Genomic DNA, 15,949 nt, shown 5'->3' on the forward strand with positions numbered 1-15,949 from the left:
TTTCAATGGAGATCACAGACAAAGAGAAAAACTCTTTGATTCCTATAAGAATGTCTGAGTCAGACCTACTTTTTTGGCCTGAAGAGTTAAGCAAGAAAGAATTCAAGCATTCATATTTAATCTCTTTTGCATAGGATAAACCTGGCTGCCTAATTTAAATGACACCTGTAAATATCTGCACATCAGACATTGGCTCAGGAATCAGTCTCGCCCTTTTCTTGCTTCAAGGCAACTGCGTGCCTCCCTTTATCTTTTTTTTAAAAAGCTCCACACATAGTTGACCTTATTTTAAGAAAGAAAGCAACATCTTTTTACATTGCACAATTGTTTTGGGGGCTTCTTGGTGATTTCACAAGACCTTATCAGTCAATACTGCTAGCAGGAAAGGTCTTGTGCAAGTTGCAGATCCTTGACCACTGACAGAAAAAGATACAAAATACAACAAAAATGCTCCCCAGCTTTAAGTTTATGTGAATATTGTCAAGCTATAGTTCTGTGACATATCTACAAGAAAAGAGAATATATGTAGAACTGTCCTTGGTGGTTTCTGAGTTTGGCTGTTTGCTTGTCAACATTTTATTACCAGTCTAGGTAACATTATCAGTGCGCTAGTCTGCACACAAACAACCAAGCTCAGAGATCCCCAAGGACTCTTCACATCTACAAGACTCCAGGTCTATTTCATTTCTTTCTTTGCCACAGATAGCCTCACCTAAACCTCTTCTGCACTGTTCACTTAGTTTCTAGGATGTGAGAGTTTGACTAATCCTATTCAGATAGTCCTCGACTTACAACAATTCGCTTAGTGACCGTTCAAAGTTACAACGGCACTGGAAAAGTGACATGACCATTTTTCACACTTATGACCGCTGCAGCATCCTCATGGACACATGACTGAAATTCAGATGCTTGGCTACTGATTCACATTTATGACGGTGGCCATGTCCCTGGGTCAGCCAAGGTGGCACAGTGGTTAAATGCAGCACTGCAGGCTACTGCTAGATCAGCAGGTCAGCGGTTCAAATCTCACCGGCTCAGGGTTGACTCAGCCTTCCATCCTTCCGAGGTGGGTAAAATGAGGACCCAGATTGTTGGGGGCAATATGCTGACTCTCTGTAAACCGCTTAGAGAGGCCTGAAAGGCCTATGAAGCGGTATATAAGTCTACTGCTATTGCTATTGCTATTGCTATTTTGCAACCTTCTGACAAGCAAAGTCAACGAGGAAACCAGATTCACTTTACAATTTAACAACTGCAGTGATTCACTTCAGAAATGTGGCAAGGAAAGTCGTAAAATGGGGCAAAACTCACTTAGCAAATTTCTCATTTAGCAACATAAACACATTGGGATCAATGTGGTCGTAGGATGAGGACTACCTGTTCCTTAGTTATCCTTGATACCTTAAAACCAGAGGTGTCAAACTCAAAGGCCGGGGGCCGGATCCAGCCCACGGGTGCTTAGATTTGCGAGTGGGGTGCTTAGATCTGCATGTGCCCCCCTCCCCCAGCTCTGATTTCACTGGCAGAGGGCGGCAGGAGATCATCACAGCTGAAAATGGAGCGCTGGAGCCCGTTTTCACTGGCAGAGCACTTGAGTCACCACAGACGCCACATGCCCCCAGCTCAAACACAACCGTGATGCGGCCCTCAATGAAACCACGTTTGACACCCCTGTCTTAAACTCTTTCTTGCTTAGGCTACAAGAGGCTGATCTGACCCTGTCTGTTCACCTTCACTAGCAGGTGGATCAGGACTGTCCTTGGGAGTGCAGCGCCCATTTTCCAGGGCCCTTCCCATCTCTCCTTCTGGCGGGCCACTGGGTTCGTTTTCGCTTCGCTGCCTGCCCTTCAGATCGGTGAGAGTGCAATTCTCAGAAGCTCCCATCTCAGCATCTCCATTGGGCACTTGCTCCATAGGGCTGGTGTTGTGGGTAGGAGGGGGGCACTTGGGTGCTGAAGCTGTGTCTTTGGGGATTTCACTGGTCTCCGCCTGCAAAAGGACAAAAGCAGGAAAGAAAAAAGGTGTGAACAATAGTTGAAGACCACAACAGGACAAAGGAAGCTATCAAACTTCTATAAATCCCAACTAAGGCAAACCTTGACAGATACCTGTGAAGGAAGTCCTGCTGTCTAATGAGAAAACATTTGCTTCACATCTAAACAAGAACAAATCTTCTTGCCCCACAAAGAGTAACAAACTGTAGCATATGCTTTTGCAGATCAAACCCCCATCATTAATTGCATGGAATGTTATCCTGAGTTGTCAAATAAACTCACACAATGTAAAGAGAATAAGGGGGAAAAAATACTGTTAGCTGTGAGATCTGAGGGAAAGAAATGCAGGAAAAAGAGACAGCATATTTATATGGCAATTACATTAAGGATTAAATGTAAGCAAGTTGCAATAATCTGTAAAGTGCTGCCAATAAATAATTTGCATTGATAAATGGAAACAAGGTGCATTTTGAATTACATTTGAGGCGAATAAAGATTTCCCATGGGTTAAAATAAGTAGAAAGAGTATTTTTTAATCACTTTTTATCAAATCTTACTGATACATTATCTACAACCCTATGTAACTTGAGGTGCTTTGATCCCATGCATTGATAATTTCCCTTTTAAGCTCTTGCATAGGGCTCGCTTTTAAAAACAGTTCAGAAAAACAAAGCCACAAAAGTGAAGTTGGATGATGATATTATCTACTGTACGCTTTGTGTGTTTGGGGATTTTAAAGTACAGGCAGTCCCCGACTTACAACAGTTCATTTATTGGATGTTTGAAGTTACAATGGCACTGAAAAAAAGTGACCATTTTTCACCCTTACGACCTTTGCAGCATCCCCACAAGCATGCTTCACAAATTCAGATGCTTGGCAACTTGTTCAGATTATGGCACTTCCAGTGTCCTGGTGTCATGTGATCACCTTTTACGACCTTCTGAGAACCAAGGTCAATGGGTAAGCTAGATTCACTTAACAACCGTGTTACTCATTTAACAACTGCCGTGATCCACTTAGCAATGGCGACAAGAAAAGTTGTAAAATGGGGCAAAATTCACTTAACATGTCTTGCTTAACAACATAAATTCTGGGCTCAGTTGTGGCCGTAAGTTAAGGACCACCTGTACAGAGATTTCCTTTCAGCAACCGCTGCCAAATCTTTCTTTTAAAAATGAATGTTTATGCTTGTTTATCTTAATAGAGAATAATGACGAGGAATGCCCACATTTCGTAAATTAATAAGCGAGGGATAAAACTTAAGGACTTTTCCTCTGTTATTGCCATTGGTTCTGAAACACTGCAAAAAAACTTCATGGCTTAGAAGTAAGAGGTCTCAGCAGTCTTTAAACCGAATAGGCCCAGTTTAATGGGCAAAAACAAGAAGTACGGTAGTTCTTGCATTATTATGGAAGGAAGAATTCAGTCCAGATCCATTGAAATTAAGAGAGGAACAAGGATTTGGAAGCATTGCTTCCTATTTGAACATGACCATTGGAAAAAAGAAAGGAAATGGACATGTTAAGAAGTGTTATTCTTAAAGGATGCTTTGACAACTCTTTTTATCACTAACCATTTGGGGGTTTTTTCCTCTTAAATTTGTTTTCCTTTGAATCTAAACTAGATCTTATGAGGAAATGAGCCGTTTGGTGTTACTGAAGTAGTTGCTTGGTGTCACGAGCCAAATGGGATTCCCCACTTATACGGCACTTATTTCTCCAACAGCTCCATGGGCTGCTGCCTTCTCTCAATCATCTTTGCTGAGGCCAAATGATTCTGAATATCTCAGAATCACATTTTCCTGCTGCTAGTCACGGATTCATCATGCACAAACATCACTTGCACACTGTCATTCTGCATCAGCCCCAATGCCTTCCTTGAGGCCTTCTGTTGCTTCTTCCCATTCACTGGGTAACTGCTAAGCTATTAGGCTTCCGGAGATGAAGGAATATATATGGCTACTCTATTAGATAATCTTGGCAGAAATGGCAATATTTAAATCCACCTTTATTTCAAATCGGTACACAGCTAATACTCCTTCTTCCACCTGTTTACCCACAACAAAAACCCTATAAAGGTTAGGGTTAGAGTCATGGCCCCCTGGTTTCTTGCCTAATGCCTTAACCACTAGATAAGAATTAAAATAGGATTCTATGAATTAGAAGGTACATTCATCTAGTCTAACCCTTTGCTTAATATTTTGGGATACAGGGCTAGCCATTCACTTATTGAATACCACCAGCGAAGGGGAAGACATCATGACATGTGTCAAATGGTTGATATTTCTCACAGTCAGGAAGTTTTTCCTAATATCTAACCTGAAAGTATGTAATAGAATGACTTTCTGGGCAGAGGAACTGATCAGGCAAGAGAGAGAGGATCTCACAATTGCTTAATGGTCAGAAGGGTCCACCTTAATTGATTAGATAGTTAAAAGAGTGATAACAAGTTGTACCTTCAGTTTTGCAAGATTTTGTTAATGTAGCCTTACTACAAAGAAGATTTAGTTCATGTAGTCATGTTTCTTGTCTGGTTTACCCAGGAGGGCTAACAATCTATTATTCATTTGTTTCAATCCATTGGTTCTGGTTTTATCCTCTAATTCTAAGATAACAGAAGAAACAGACTCCTTTATATGGCATTCCTTTAGCAATAGCACTTAGATGTATATACCACTTCATAGTGTTTTACAGCCCTCTCTAAGCAGTTTACAGAGTCAGCCTATTAGCCCCAACAATCTGGGTCCTCCTTTTACCAATCTCGGAAGGATGGAAGGTTGAGTCAACCTTGAGCCTGGTGAGATTCGATCTGCCAAACTGCTGACAGCCAGTGATCAGCAGAAGTAGCTTGCAGTACTGCACTGCGCCACCGCAGCTCATTAGATATCCTTTTGTTAAAGAGTAATAAAGCGGAACTACTACGATTTTTATTTTGACTCTGTCCTTTCAAAGAGGATATGCCCCCCACCTAACAATAGTGAAGAGCAAAGTCCAACGTGTTAGATAGAACCCCAATTAAGAAACATCTGTGATATCAATTCCCAAGAAAATTCTAGTGCAATTTGATTTAAGTACCCTGAAAACAATGTGATGATCACAGAATGTTAGCATGGATTTGTCCAGATTAACCTTGTCCTTTCTTGACTAGATAACTTCCTTAGGAGATCATGGCAATGCTGTAGAGATAGTGTAATTTCAGCAAAGCGTGTCACAAAATATTCCATGACTTTCTGATCTGCAAGCTAGTATGAGCTGGATGGCATAGCTATTTGGTGATTCCCCAGTAGGCATGAAAACCATACTCAAAGAGGTCCAAGTCATTTTTCATCACACTGGAAAGAGGTGTCAAATGGGTGCAATAGTGTTTGATCCTCAAACTTGTAATCTTCAACATGCACATTAATCTTGAATAAAGAGGTAGAGAGAATGTTTATCAAATCTGCAGATGACACAGATATGGCTAGGATAGAGGTAATACTCTTGAACACAAACATAATTCAAAAATGTGTTATGTCAGGGAGGGTGACTGAAAATAATGATGAAATTTAACAGAAATAAATATTGTTGTTGTTGTTGTTGTTAGTTGTGAAGTCATGTCCGACCCATTGCCACCCCATGGACAACAATCCTCCAGCCTTCCTGTCCTCAACCATCCTATGGAGTCAATTTAAGCTCACACCTACTATGTTATTCAAATAGGGAAAAAAGAAATAAAATCCATTAGTGTAGGATGAGAGACTCTTAACTGATTGAAAAGATACGTGAAAGGTGACATGGTGAGGCAGAAAGGGACAGATGGCAAAATGCTTCAAGGTTAGTAAATGAACAGCTACATTTCCACTGACTGAAAAAAAATGGGAAAAGACCCAAGAAGCGAATCTCAAAAGTTGCCAAGAAAACTTCATGGATTCTTCCGTGGAGTTGCCAGAGTCAAAACTGACTCAAAGGAACAAACGTGTATATACATGCACCTGTACATACATTCAGTAACATATACATTGGGCAGGATTCCTAAATTAGACTGAGAACCTCTTGTATGTATGACTCTCTAATTTTCGGCAACTAATTTACTTATCTTACTTAACCAATTTAAGTACAATGACAATAAAGATTACACTTATACTTACTTATCTAACCTTCTTGAGTCTGCATGGGTGTGAAGAACAAAGATTTTAAAAAATGCTTATCTAATACGAAGCCTGATAATTGATTTTTAGATGCATCAGTAAAATCAGAGACAGTTTGGAAGAAATGAAATCAAGTATACTTGCTCTTCTGTTCCAGATTTGTTTCCACCAAAGATCCCTGAGTAATTTTTGGGGGCAGGTAGAACAGGTGCTGCAATGTAGCATCTCCATTTTGTCTTCTTCCCCTCAGCAGCTACTATTATTGCATATGGCACCAATTTTACCAACAACTTTCCTTCCCAGTATGATATATCCCATTGCCCGCTCCCCAATTTGCCCTCTTCCCTTTCACACCAGAATTGCCACAACCAATAATCCCAGCACCCTTTGAGCATTGACAATGTCTTTAGATTTTTCTCATTACCTCCACCACTCAAGAAACAATATTCTGATTCATATCCAGGACAAACAATCCCATTATATTTCATATGTATATCCAGGCTGAAAACATGAGCATTTTGGTCTGGGCGTGGTCCTTCCAAAACCAGCAGTTTAATGAATGGAATGGGTTTTGCACAGAAAGCTTTATAAATCCCTAGAAGCAAGTATGCTTAGCCTTATGAAACAATTGCTGAGGATAGATCTGCTGTGGAAAATGACCACATTTAAGTGCCTTAAAGAGTATCATAAAGGATATTAGCACAAAGTGCAGAGCATGGAATAATTATCTTCAATTACAAGAGGAAGGCAGATTGTTGTTGCCTAGTACAGAAAACTTCCTAATTATAAAAGCAATTCAATGGTGGAGACAGTTCCGTACAGAGGTGTGAGCATCCATTGATTGGAGAGACTGGAACGTCATTTTTTTTAGGAATGCTTTCATTTGGATTTCTATAGAGATTGGAGTTAGGCTCAATGTGTAATTCACCCCTTTCCAAGAGCTCTTTCTCAAAGCCATCTTATGATACCACTGTTCTAGTGGTCCTTTAGGCTGATCTAAGCCTTTGTGCTGGGGATCAGCTCAACAATTTAATGGATGCAGGGGGCTTCTCCCATTTCCCAATGCAGAAATGTCCTAGAAGATAGTGCTTAGGTGCCAGAGGCAGAAAACACACTGAAGTGGGCAAACCAAACTGATCTCAACCCTAGGTGTTATTTCTCTGTGATACTGATTAAATGGCTAGTAAAATACCTTAGATAACAACCAAGGCAAAACTGCCATAGCTTGATGCCTGCTTAAAGAAGAACACTGCACCTTAAAAATCAAAAGAACCAATTTTAAGCTGCCTCGGGTTAAAGATGAAAGGAATGCAACTTCATGAACAGACAGTAGGAAAAAAGAAGTTACTGGGACTTGCTCACACTATGGAACAAGTGGGGAAAGTCCCACATTCTACAATTCTATGACTGTGTAAGAAAATGCTCTTCTTTGTCTTTTGGGCAGGCTTCCAGTATCTTCGAATAACTTCCATGCTTTTGAAGCTGCCTTGCCCTCATTTCCTTTCCCCGTTGTTCAACCACAATTGTTATCTTAAATTTAGTGTAATGGGAAGGAGATGTCTAGGATATGCAACATATCCTCTCCAAGACAACACAACCCATTACAAACACCGAAAGAGGTTCCTTGGCTAACAGTTATTTCGCCCATGTTCTAACAATATAAAGGGTGATAAACTCTTAACAACTGTTAACCAGTGAGCTCATTAAGTAATATCTGCCCATCTGCACAGTTCTGCAGACAAAACAGAGGCAGTTCAATAGACAAACGTTTTGGCATGGCTGTTACCATTTTTCCTGATACAAGAAAGAGGAGTTTCACAACATGCTCACAAACTGTTATCATTTGAGAGTAAAGAAAACAATCTGTGCCTTCAGAGATACCATAATAATCTCCAACTTTACATTCTATTATCCATCCATCCATCTGATCAATGTATACAGCCATCCATCTTGGTAATGCAAGATGGGTGGCTAACAAGCATTAAAACAATATTAACAAAGAGTTTAAAAACTACAATGATCACCAAGGAAAAACCCAGACAAAACAATCAATAAAGACTTCTCAATGAGCCATCTATCCTCTATACCCCCAGGTCCTGATGCATATCAAGGTCTTCAAAGCTTTACAAAAGGCCGCTCAGGTGGGGACAATCTAATCTCAGGGGCTATGGTGCTCCAGAGGGCAGTCACTTGAAGGCATGCTTCTAAAGTCCCAAAAGTTAATAGCCTTTAATTGAAGGGACCTGGAATGTGCCCTTCTTGTCAGATCTAGTAGGATGGATAGAAACAATTAACAACAGGCAATCCTACAAATAACTCAGTCCCATCACATGAAGGGCTTTGTAGGGGACAATCAGCACCTTGAATTCCACCTGGGAGCACATTAAGAGACAGCACTGTTTTACAGAGCAGAAGGATAACATGGGTGTATCAAACTGTGCCTGTAATCCCTCGTGTTGCTGCATTCTGGACAGCCACAGCGTCTGGATGGTCTTCAAGGGTAGTTCTACGTAAAGTGTGTTGCACTACTCCACTTGAGAGGTGAAGCGTAAGTGATTGCAAGCAGTTTTTTCTGGTCCACAAAAGGGTGCAAGTAGTGCGCAAAACAAAATTGTAAAAAATTCCTCCTGGCCACATTTGCCAGCTGCTTTTAGAATAGGAATTATGAGTTCAGGAGGATCTTCAACTTATACAGTGGTGCAACCCTCTCCAGAACCAAAGATGAAAAGATCCTGGATCCATGGGATCCAAAACCCAGAGACACTCAATCTTGCAAGGGTTGAGCTGAAGTCTGTTCTTTCCCATCTAGAACTCCCCCTAGAGAAAGAACCTCTACGGCATTACTTAACCTGGGGCGATGATGTAAAACTGCATATCATCACGATACTGAAGATATCTGACCCATGACATCAGATGATTTGATCCAATGGCTTCTTGTAGATGATAAACAGGAATGGGGAGAACATGAAACCCTGAAGGATCTTCCTACCACACCACACCACACCACAACACAACACAACACAACACAAAACTGATCAGAACCAGCCCCAGAGAAAGGAGAAGAACCAGTGTAAAAATATACCTCCTAATCCCTGGAACCAGGCTAGAAGGATACCATGATTGATGATATCAGACACCACTGACAGATTAAAAGTCAGGCTGCATACACAACCTCCAGCCTCTTCCACTATCCACAAATATAGTTAATGCTGTTCCAGTCTCATGTCTAGGTCCGAAACTGGACTGAAAAGGAACCAAATAATCTACTTCCTATGGGATTTCCTGAATCTGTTGTACAGCCACCACTTATGCAATGATAGTTATCCCAAATCAATGCCTTGAGCAATGGCTTTTTGAGGGAGGGATAACTAAATGCTTCTAAAGCAGTGGTGGAACTACCACCCCTCTCTCAAGAATGAATTCACCACTGTCAAGATCAGACAACACGGCATCTCCAAGGAAACCTTAGCTAACCAGGAGAAACCTGGGTCCAACACAGGAGGTTGAGCTAATATTTTCAAAAATCATGCCTATTTCATCAGGTGTCAAACTCGATCGCGTCACGTGACGTATCGTGATGTGTCACAACATTTTTTGCCTTTGTGGAGCCGGGGTGGGCGTGGCCTGCACGTGACACATCCAGCCCATGGGCCGCCAGTTTGACAGGCCCGATCCAAGACATCCCAAATAATCAGGCCACAGTGAGCTTCAATCACCTTTCTGAGGTTCTACCTTAAGGCTATGTTAAAATGTTTTTAGCAATCTTATCCTACCTTTGTGAGGAGGGAGAAGCAACACTAAGTCTGAATATTAAGAAGCAATAATTGCACCACAGATGTTTAAGCATATTCATGTGGACAAAGTAGTAGAGACTGAGGTGGTAAATTCCCAACATGCACCTATTATTGGCATCTATACAACACCACTCACCACAGCTTACAGAGACCTTGCAAGGGAATTTCCCCTGCTCTCTCCATCATTCTAATGAGATAAACAGAAGTAAAACTAAGGCCTAAAAAAGCATATTCTTCTAGAGAGAAATGCAGGCCTTGCCCCAAGTATGGTGGCTTAGGGAGAGGGAGAGACCACAAAAGGATTTTGGATATTATGACCACTGCAAATTGCCTGTCAGCAACTGTTCCCCTTCCCATCTATATATCACCTACCCCTTTTACAGGAAGGGGGAACAATGCTGAAAGAAGCTGACACACAGTCATAAAGGACTTCAACTGTATACCCGGTGCAGCATTTCGTGTTCACAATAGCAAACAAGCAAGTTCATGCGTTCACACTGGGCTCTCTGGGCCTTGAGTGGCAATATCTGAAGAATAGAACAGCACTCTACCAATCCCATCACTTTCAACTGGTAGTGATCTAGGATAAATTGAAGCTCACATCAACAAGCACTAAGGCTTCCTTGAAGAATTGCAGCAAAGATTATCTATCACACTACTCCCACAGAAACTAGGATTTTTTTTTAAACTACCACCTTGTATTCACATGCAAGAGGTGTGCCCTGACTGGCATCCAATGGGGGGGGGGGGGAGGAAGGTAATGGCAAACTTAATTATCTGACCCAGTAACAGATTTCATTAAATTTGAGCCAAAACTGTGTGCAAAAAACTAGAATGCATTCTGTCAAGGACTGAGAACAAGATGAGGGGCTGGGAACAGGGTGAGGCAGAGGACATAGCTCAACATTGCTTCAAATCAATCCATGAAACCTATCAGTTTGGAAGGCTTTCAGATAGGAACAGGTGATGTTTAAAGATGTTCCTCTTCTCCTCTCTTTCTTTCTAAACCTCTGCATAACTGCTACTTATCAAAACAAGGAGTAACAGCTAGGCTGCAGATGTCTACCTTCTACTCTAATTCAGGCTGTGATACAATTGTGAGACCAACATACCTGCCAAGGCTAGGAATATGACCTTGCCTATGCAAGTCAACTTTTATCCACAAATGAAGGGACAGCAATAGGGAAGATGGACTCGTGTTTGATTATTGCTAGGCACACATGGAGGCCCAAATGGGTCTATTAGGTTTTCACCTAGATCTAACAGAGGGGCAGTTCTGGAACTAAACCTAAGAAGCTGGCTATGATCCATAAGCAACTTGTACAGTCATGATGGCAGCTCCACGTCCTGTGCCCTTATAACTACTTAACAGTATTAAGCAGTATTTTTTTTCACCAATCCTGTTCCACTCAGCTGCACTAGAACTGCTTGTAGCCTTAGGTTTTTTGTGATGCTACTCTAGCTGAGCCCAAAAATTTTCCTATTCCCAACACAATGCAACTACACAGGGCCCAGGAGAATCAATGAAGACTAAGGTGATGGAGAAAAATCTGGCAGTCCCGAATTCTAGGCCAACCAGCTATTGTCACTTTGGGCCGGTCATGCTTTTAATTCAACCTCCCTCACAGTCTTGCCATAGGGAAAATAAGAGAAGAGAGGCTTATCTGCTACCTGCAGCTCCTGAACGAAAAGAAAGCTGTATATTAATAAAACCTTGTGCCTTGCTCTAGTGACAAATGAGTGGGTGCAAGGTCATTGTTTCTTTGTGATCTTTTAAAATCTTGCTAGTGCGCCTTATTTAATCTGAGAATGAAACCTCCACAAGCTCAAGAAGACTGTCAGTGTATCTTACCCGGCAGCAGCCCTTGGGGTTTCTCCCTCCAGCCAGAAGGAAAAGGTTCTGCACGCCACCACGCCAGCTCCTAGCAATGCAAGTTTCCTGTCCTGCCCCCTCTGTATCGAAGACACACTTCCTCAGAAACTGAAACGAACACGCAAGCCCCAAAACACGCAGGCCCCAGAAGAACTTCAAAACTACCCTGCAGCACAGATAACATCCAAACCAAAGCTCAATTTTAATGGTGGATGGCCTTAAAATCCAGAATATTTTGCTATTGTTGTTCTTATTTTATAAACCAGGAACTGTGAATCACAAAAGCACCAAGAATTTCAACTCAGGTAGTAAGCTAAAATCGGCTACCTGTTGTGTTTCAGTGTATTATAGGAATCTGGACATTGCTACCGCTATCATTTTGTTTAGGCATAGCAGCTGAAATGAGCAGAGCAACTTGCTTTGTAAAGCCAGGTTTGGCATGTTGTGTGAAGTTAACCACAAGGTGTGAAATGAAATTTCCCAGTAGATACTTTAGAGTTTATGGAAAAATAAGGATGGATGTGGTGGGGTGACTTTTAATACTGACCAAAGTGGCGTTTTCAAATAGGGAAGAGACATGAATCATATGTTGACTGAGAGGGAAGAGAATCACTCCCATGTGTGCAATTCTGTAGGTGATGAATAGAGGAAGGACTAAAATACATTTCAGAAAGCACAGATTGATTCATGGTGACTCAATAAATGCAGGCAAGCTGAAGTTCATCTCTAAATCTGCCTTCCTATGAGCCAATAGTTAAACTTTAAAAACAAGATATAACACTTCTTGTTTGCAAATGAGCTGAGTGGGAGAAACCCATCAATCCATACGTGAAGTCAATGGACTACCGGTAGTCCTCAACTTGCAACCACTCATTTAACAACCATTCAAAGTTACAATGGCACTGAGAAAAGTGACTTATGACCAGTTCTCACACCTATCACCGTTGTAGCATCCACACAGTCACGTAATCAAACTTTGGGTGTTTGGCAACTGGCATTTATTTATGATGGCTGCAGCATCCTGAAGTCCTGGGAATGTTGTTTGAAACCTTCCTTAGGGAGCTTCTGACAAGCAAAGTCAATCGGGGAAGCTAGATTTGCTTAACGATTGCATGATTCGATTACTAATGGTAGTTTCTTGCATAAAAAACACACCAAAAAAGGCCATAATGGGGGTGGGGGGGGGGCACAATTCACTTAAATGTCTTGCTTAGCAACAGAAATATTGGGCTCAATTGTGATCATAAGTCAAGGACTACTGTTTACATGGCTGTCATTTATGAGAATGTAGACTTGATCCTGGATCAACTCCACAAATCTTGCTCCCCTTTGCATGATTAACCAGCTTGCTCTGAAAGTTACAATTAGATTAAATTTTTCTCTTTTTTTTTAATTCAACTGCCTCAGTGTTTTTGAAGGAGAAGGCTTGGGTACATAGTATATGATAAAGCAAGATGAACAGAAGTCTTTGGCCAAACACAAGTGGCCCATTTGAGGGGCAATAAGTCTTTCTTTTTCTGCCACTGGTCTATAACTTCAAAAATCATGGGCTACACGATAGCAGATGAACCCCAAGATATCACAAAACAGGTCTCTTGCAGTTTATCCGGTTTGGTATATCATGCATGGATGAGGTACAGAGCCCAATCACTTCCATCTTAGAAATAGGGACCAACTCTTGCAAAGAATCCCCTGTTATGCCTATAATGGTAGTCCTCTACTTATGACTACAATTGATTTCTATTGTTACGGGATATATTTGTTAAGTGAACTTTGCAACCTTTCTTCCCACAATTGTTAAGTGGAACATTGCAGCTGATAAGTTAGGAACCCAGTTGTTAAGTGAATCTGGCTTCCCTATTGAGTTTGCTTGTCAGAAGGTTTCAAAAGATGATCACATGACCCTGGGACACAGCAACGGTCATAAATATGAACCAGTTGCCAAGCATCTGAATCTTGATCACATGATCACGAGGAAGCTGCAATGGACATACCTTTGAAAAACAGTGATAAGTCACATTTTCCAGTGCCGTTGTAACTTTGAACGAATCACTAAAAACCAATGGTTGTAAGTTGAAGACTACCCGAACATTATTCAAATAATGAAGCCCAGGTACTTGCTATTAATAGGAGGAAAACTCCTGCTATTTTTTAACAATTTTTATAACTGTAAAGTAGAGCAATGTTCTCCCCATTTCCAAATGGAAAGGCACAATACTGAACATTTATTAAAATGGAACTCAAGGAAATATCCATAGAAATTTACCAGCCCAAATTCTTGCATAGCTGGAAGATGGGTAGTTCAAGGCCATGTAAATGCAATAATAGTAACTAATTTAACTGTCATTTTTCCCCATGTAAACTTTGGCACAGAGATATCAGAGATTGTGTGCAATAATCTAGCTCTGTCTAGGGGTGGTAAAAGTGAAGAGGCCACGTGAATGTTTACCAGCTGTAGCCTAGACATGGTCTATGTTACTTTGGTTGCTACTGTCTCCATTTTTTGCTTGGGTGGGATACAGAGGTTCAAGTGACTGAGACTTGGTAGGCCAAGAAGCTGTCTAAAAGTTGGAGCAACACAGCCAAAAGTTAGCCAACGTAAGGGCAGCAAGAAGAGGCAACGAAAGGGCCATTTCCAATGATCAAGATGAAGCTGCATAAAAATGACTTATCCTCAAGCTCAAAAGATCTTCAACAGTTACTAGAATTAGTTCTACACTGCTAATTTTTCAAGTATCTGTGCCTGCCAGCCTACAGAGACAGCTGATGCCCCCGTTTCTGCTGGACAGAGAAATCTGAGCCAAGGTTAGAACCTTTCCCCACTGTTAAATTAGAAGTGCTCTCCAGCTATTCTTGAGTTGGCAGAAAATTATACTGGGATGAAATTTGTTGCCCCATTATGGTCCCTGTCCCTCCTACTGCAGCTATTCCAAGTCACCACCAAAGGGAACTGCTTTGATAACACATCTGAATTGCAGAAATAAAGACGATTAGCTGATTCCTTTGGCTTTACCCTCTCTCTTTAGCACCTCACCTACGGGCAGGATTTATCTGCTGGTAAATGATTTATCTGCAAATCATAGTATTACACTTCCAGATTCCTCAAGACAATGAGAGTGGAGGCAATCTCATCTTGTCCCCTGGAGTAAATATTTTCCACCCATCCATTAAACGTCTGGCAGCTGAAATCTCCCCATACTTCTCAACATTTAAATAATTTTATCTAGCAAACAAATTCCCACTTTCATATGGTGTTAAGTTTCTAACGTGATTTTCTTAACTTTTTATTGAATTATTTTCCTATTTTATCAACAACATTCCCAAACCACAGGTGCCCCCCTGTGCTATGGTGATACGCACACATATTGCTGCCATGCTCTATAGACTGTTGTGGGGGTAAGGTGTGTTGTTGTTTTTTAAAGATCCTTTTGAGTCAATTTTGACTTCTGCCAACTCCCTGGACAAGTCCCTGGAGTTTCTTAGCAAGATTTTTCAGAAGTGATTTACCATTGCCTCCTTCTTAGGGCTGAGAAGGAGTGACTGGTCCAAGATCAGCCAGTCAGCTTTGTGTCTAAAGTGGGACTAAAACTCACGGTTTCCTGGTTTCTAGCCTGATGCCTTAACCATTACACCAAACTCACTCTGTGAACGTGTTGGAACCCAGATTCTTGAAAAATGAAAATGTGTAACATTAGAATGTTGGATTCTGTGTCAAAAGCATCAGGTTCTTTTGTCAATCACAAGACTTCCCTTCACTTGTCCTTTATATCGGATGGTTCTGTGTAAGAATGTGAAATAGGGCAGGCCACTCTGGATACCTCACCCGCTTCACATGTGGCCTCCCAAAACATTTTCATGCTGGCCCTTTAAATACAGTTTGGGATCCAACCAAGCAGATGCATCCATTCCAGTCTCTGCCTCTGGCAGCAGAGAGACAGCAGTCTGGCTATTATCCAACTCTCCTCCTCGTCCTTTCCAAGCCTTGCAGCAACCTTGCTTTCATCCCTGCCATGTCCATAGCAATCTCCCCACCCAGGCTGATCCTATTTTGGGAAGCTGCCAACCACATAGCAGCAGCAACAGCTCTTCTCTGAGTGGCCCAGCATGTGGCTGGTGGCCAGCTTCCTTCCCTAGCCCTGGCAGCAGTGCTGGAGATCAGGT

At 41.5% G+C, this 15,949-nt stretch overlaps 1 protein-coding gene across 5 annotated transcripts in view; it reads right to left on the minus strand.

The window, feature by feature from the left end:
* DNMT3A (DNA methyltransferase 3 alpha) overlaps positions 1 to 15,949 on the minus strand; it is a 119,530-nt gene that overhangs the window by 69,445 nt on the left and 34,136 nt on the right. For all 5 annotated transcript variants that reach the window (XM_087717391.1, XM_087717392.1, XM_087717390.1 and 2 more), the window contains exon 4: positions 1,731 to 1,989. In XM_087717391.1, coding sequence (XP_087573517.1) covers positions 1,731 to 1,989 — 259 coding nt within the window. The remainder of the gene's footprint in view (positions 1 to 1,730; positions 1,990 to 15,949) is intronic.

The sequence above is a fragment of the Thamnophis sirtalis genome, unplaced genomic scaffold (genome assembly GCF_051295495.1).
Source record: "Thamnophis sirtalis isolate CommonGarterSnake01/CBP01778 unplaced genomic scaffold, rThaSir2_p1.2 scaffold_6, whole genome shotgun sequence".
NCBI lineage: Eukaryota > Metazoa > Chordata > Lepidosauria > Squamata > Natricidae > Thamnophis > Thamnophis sirtalis.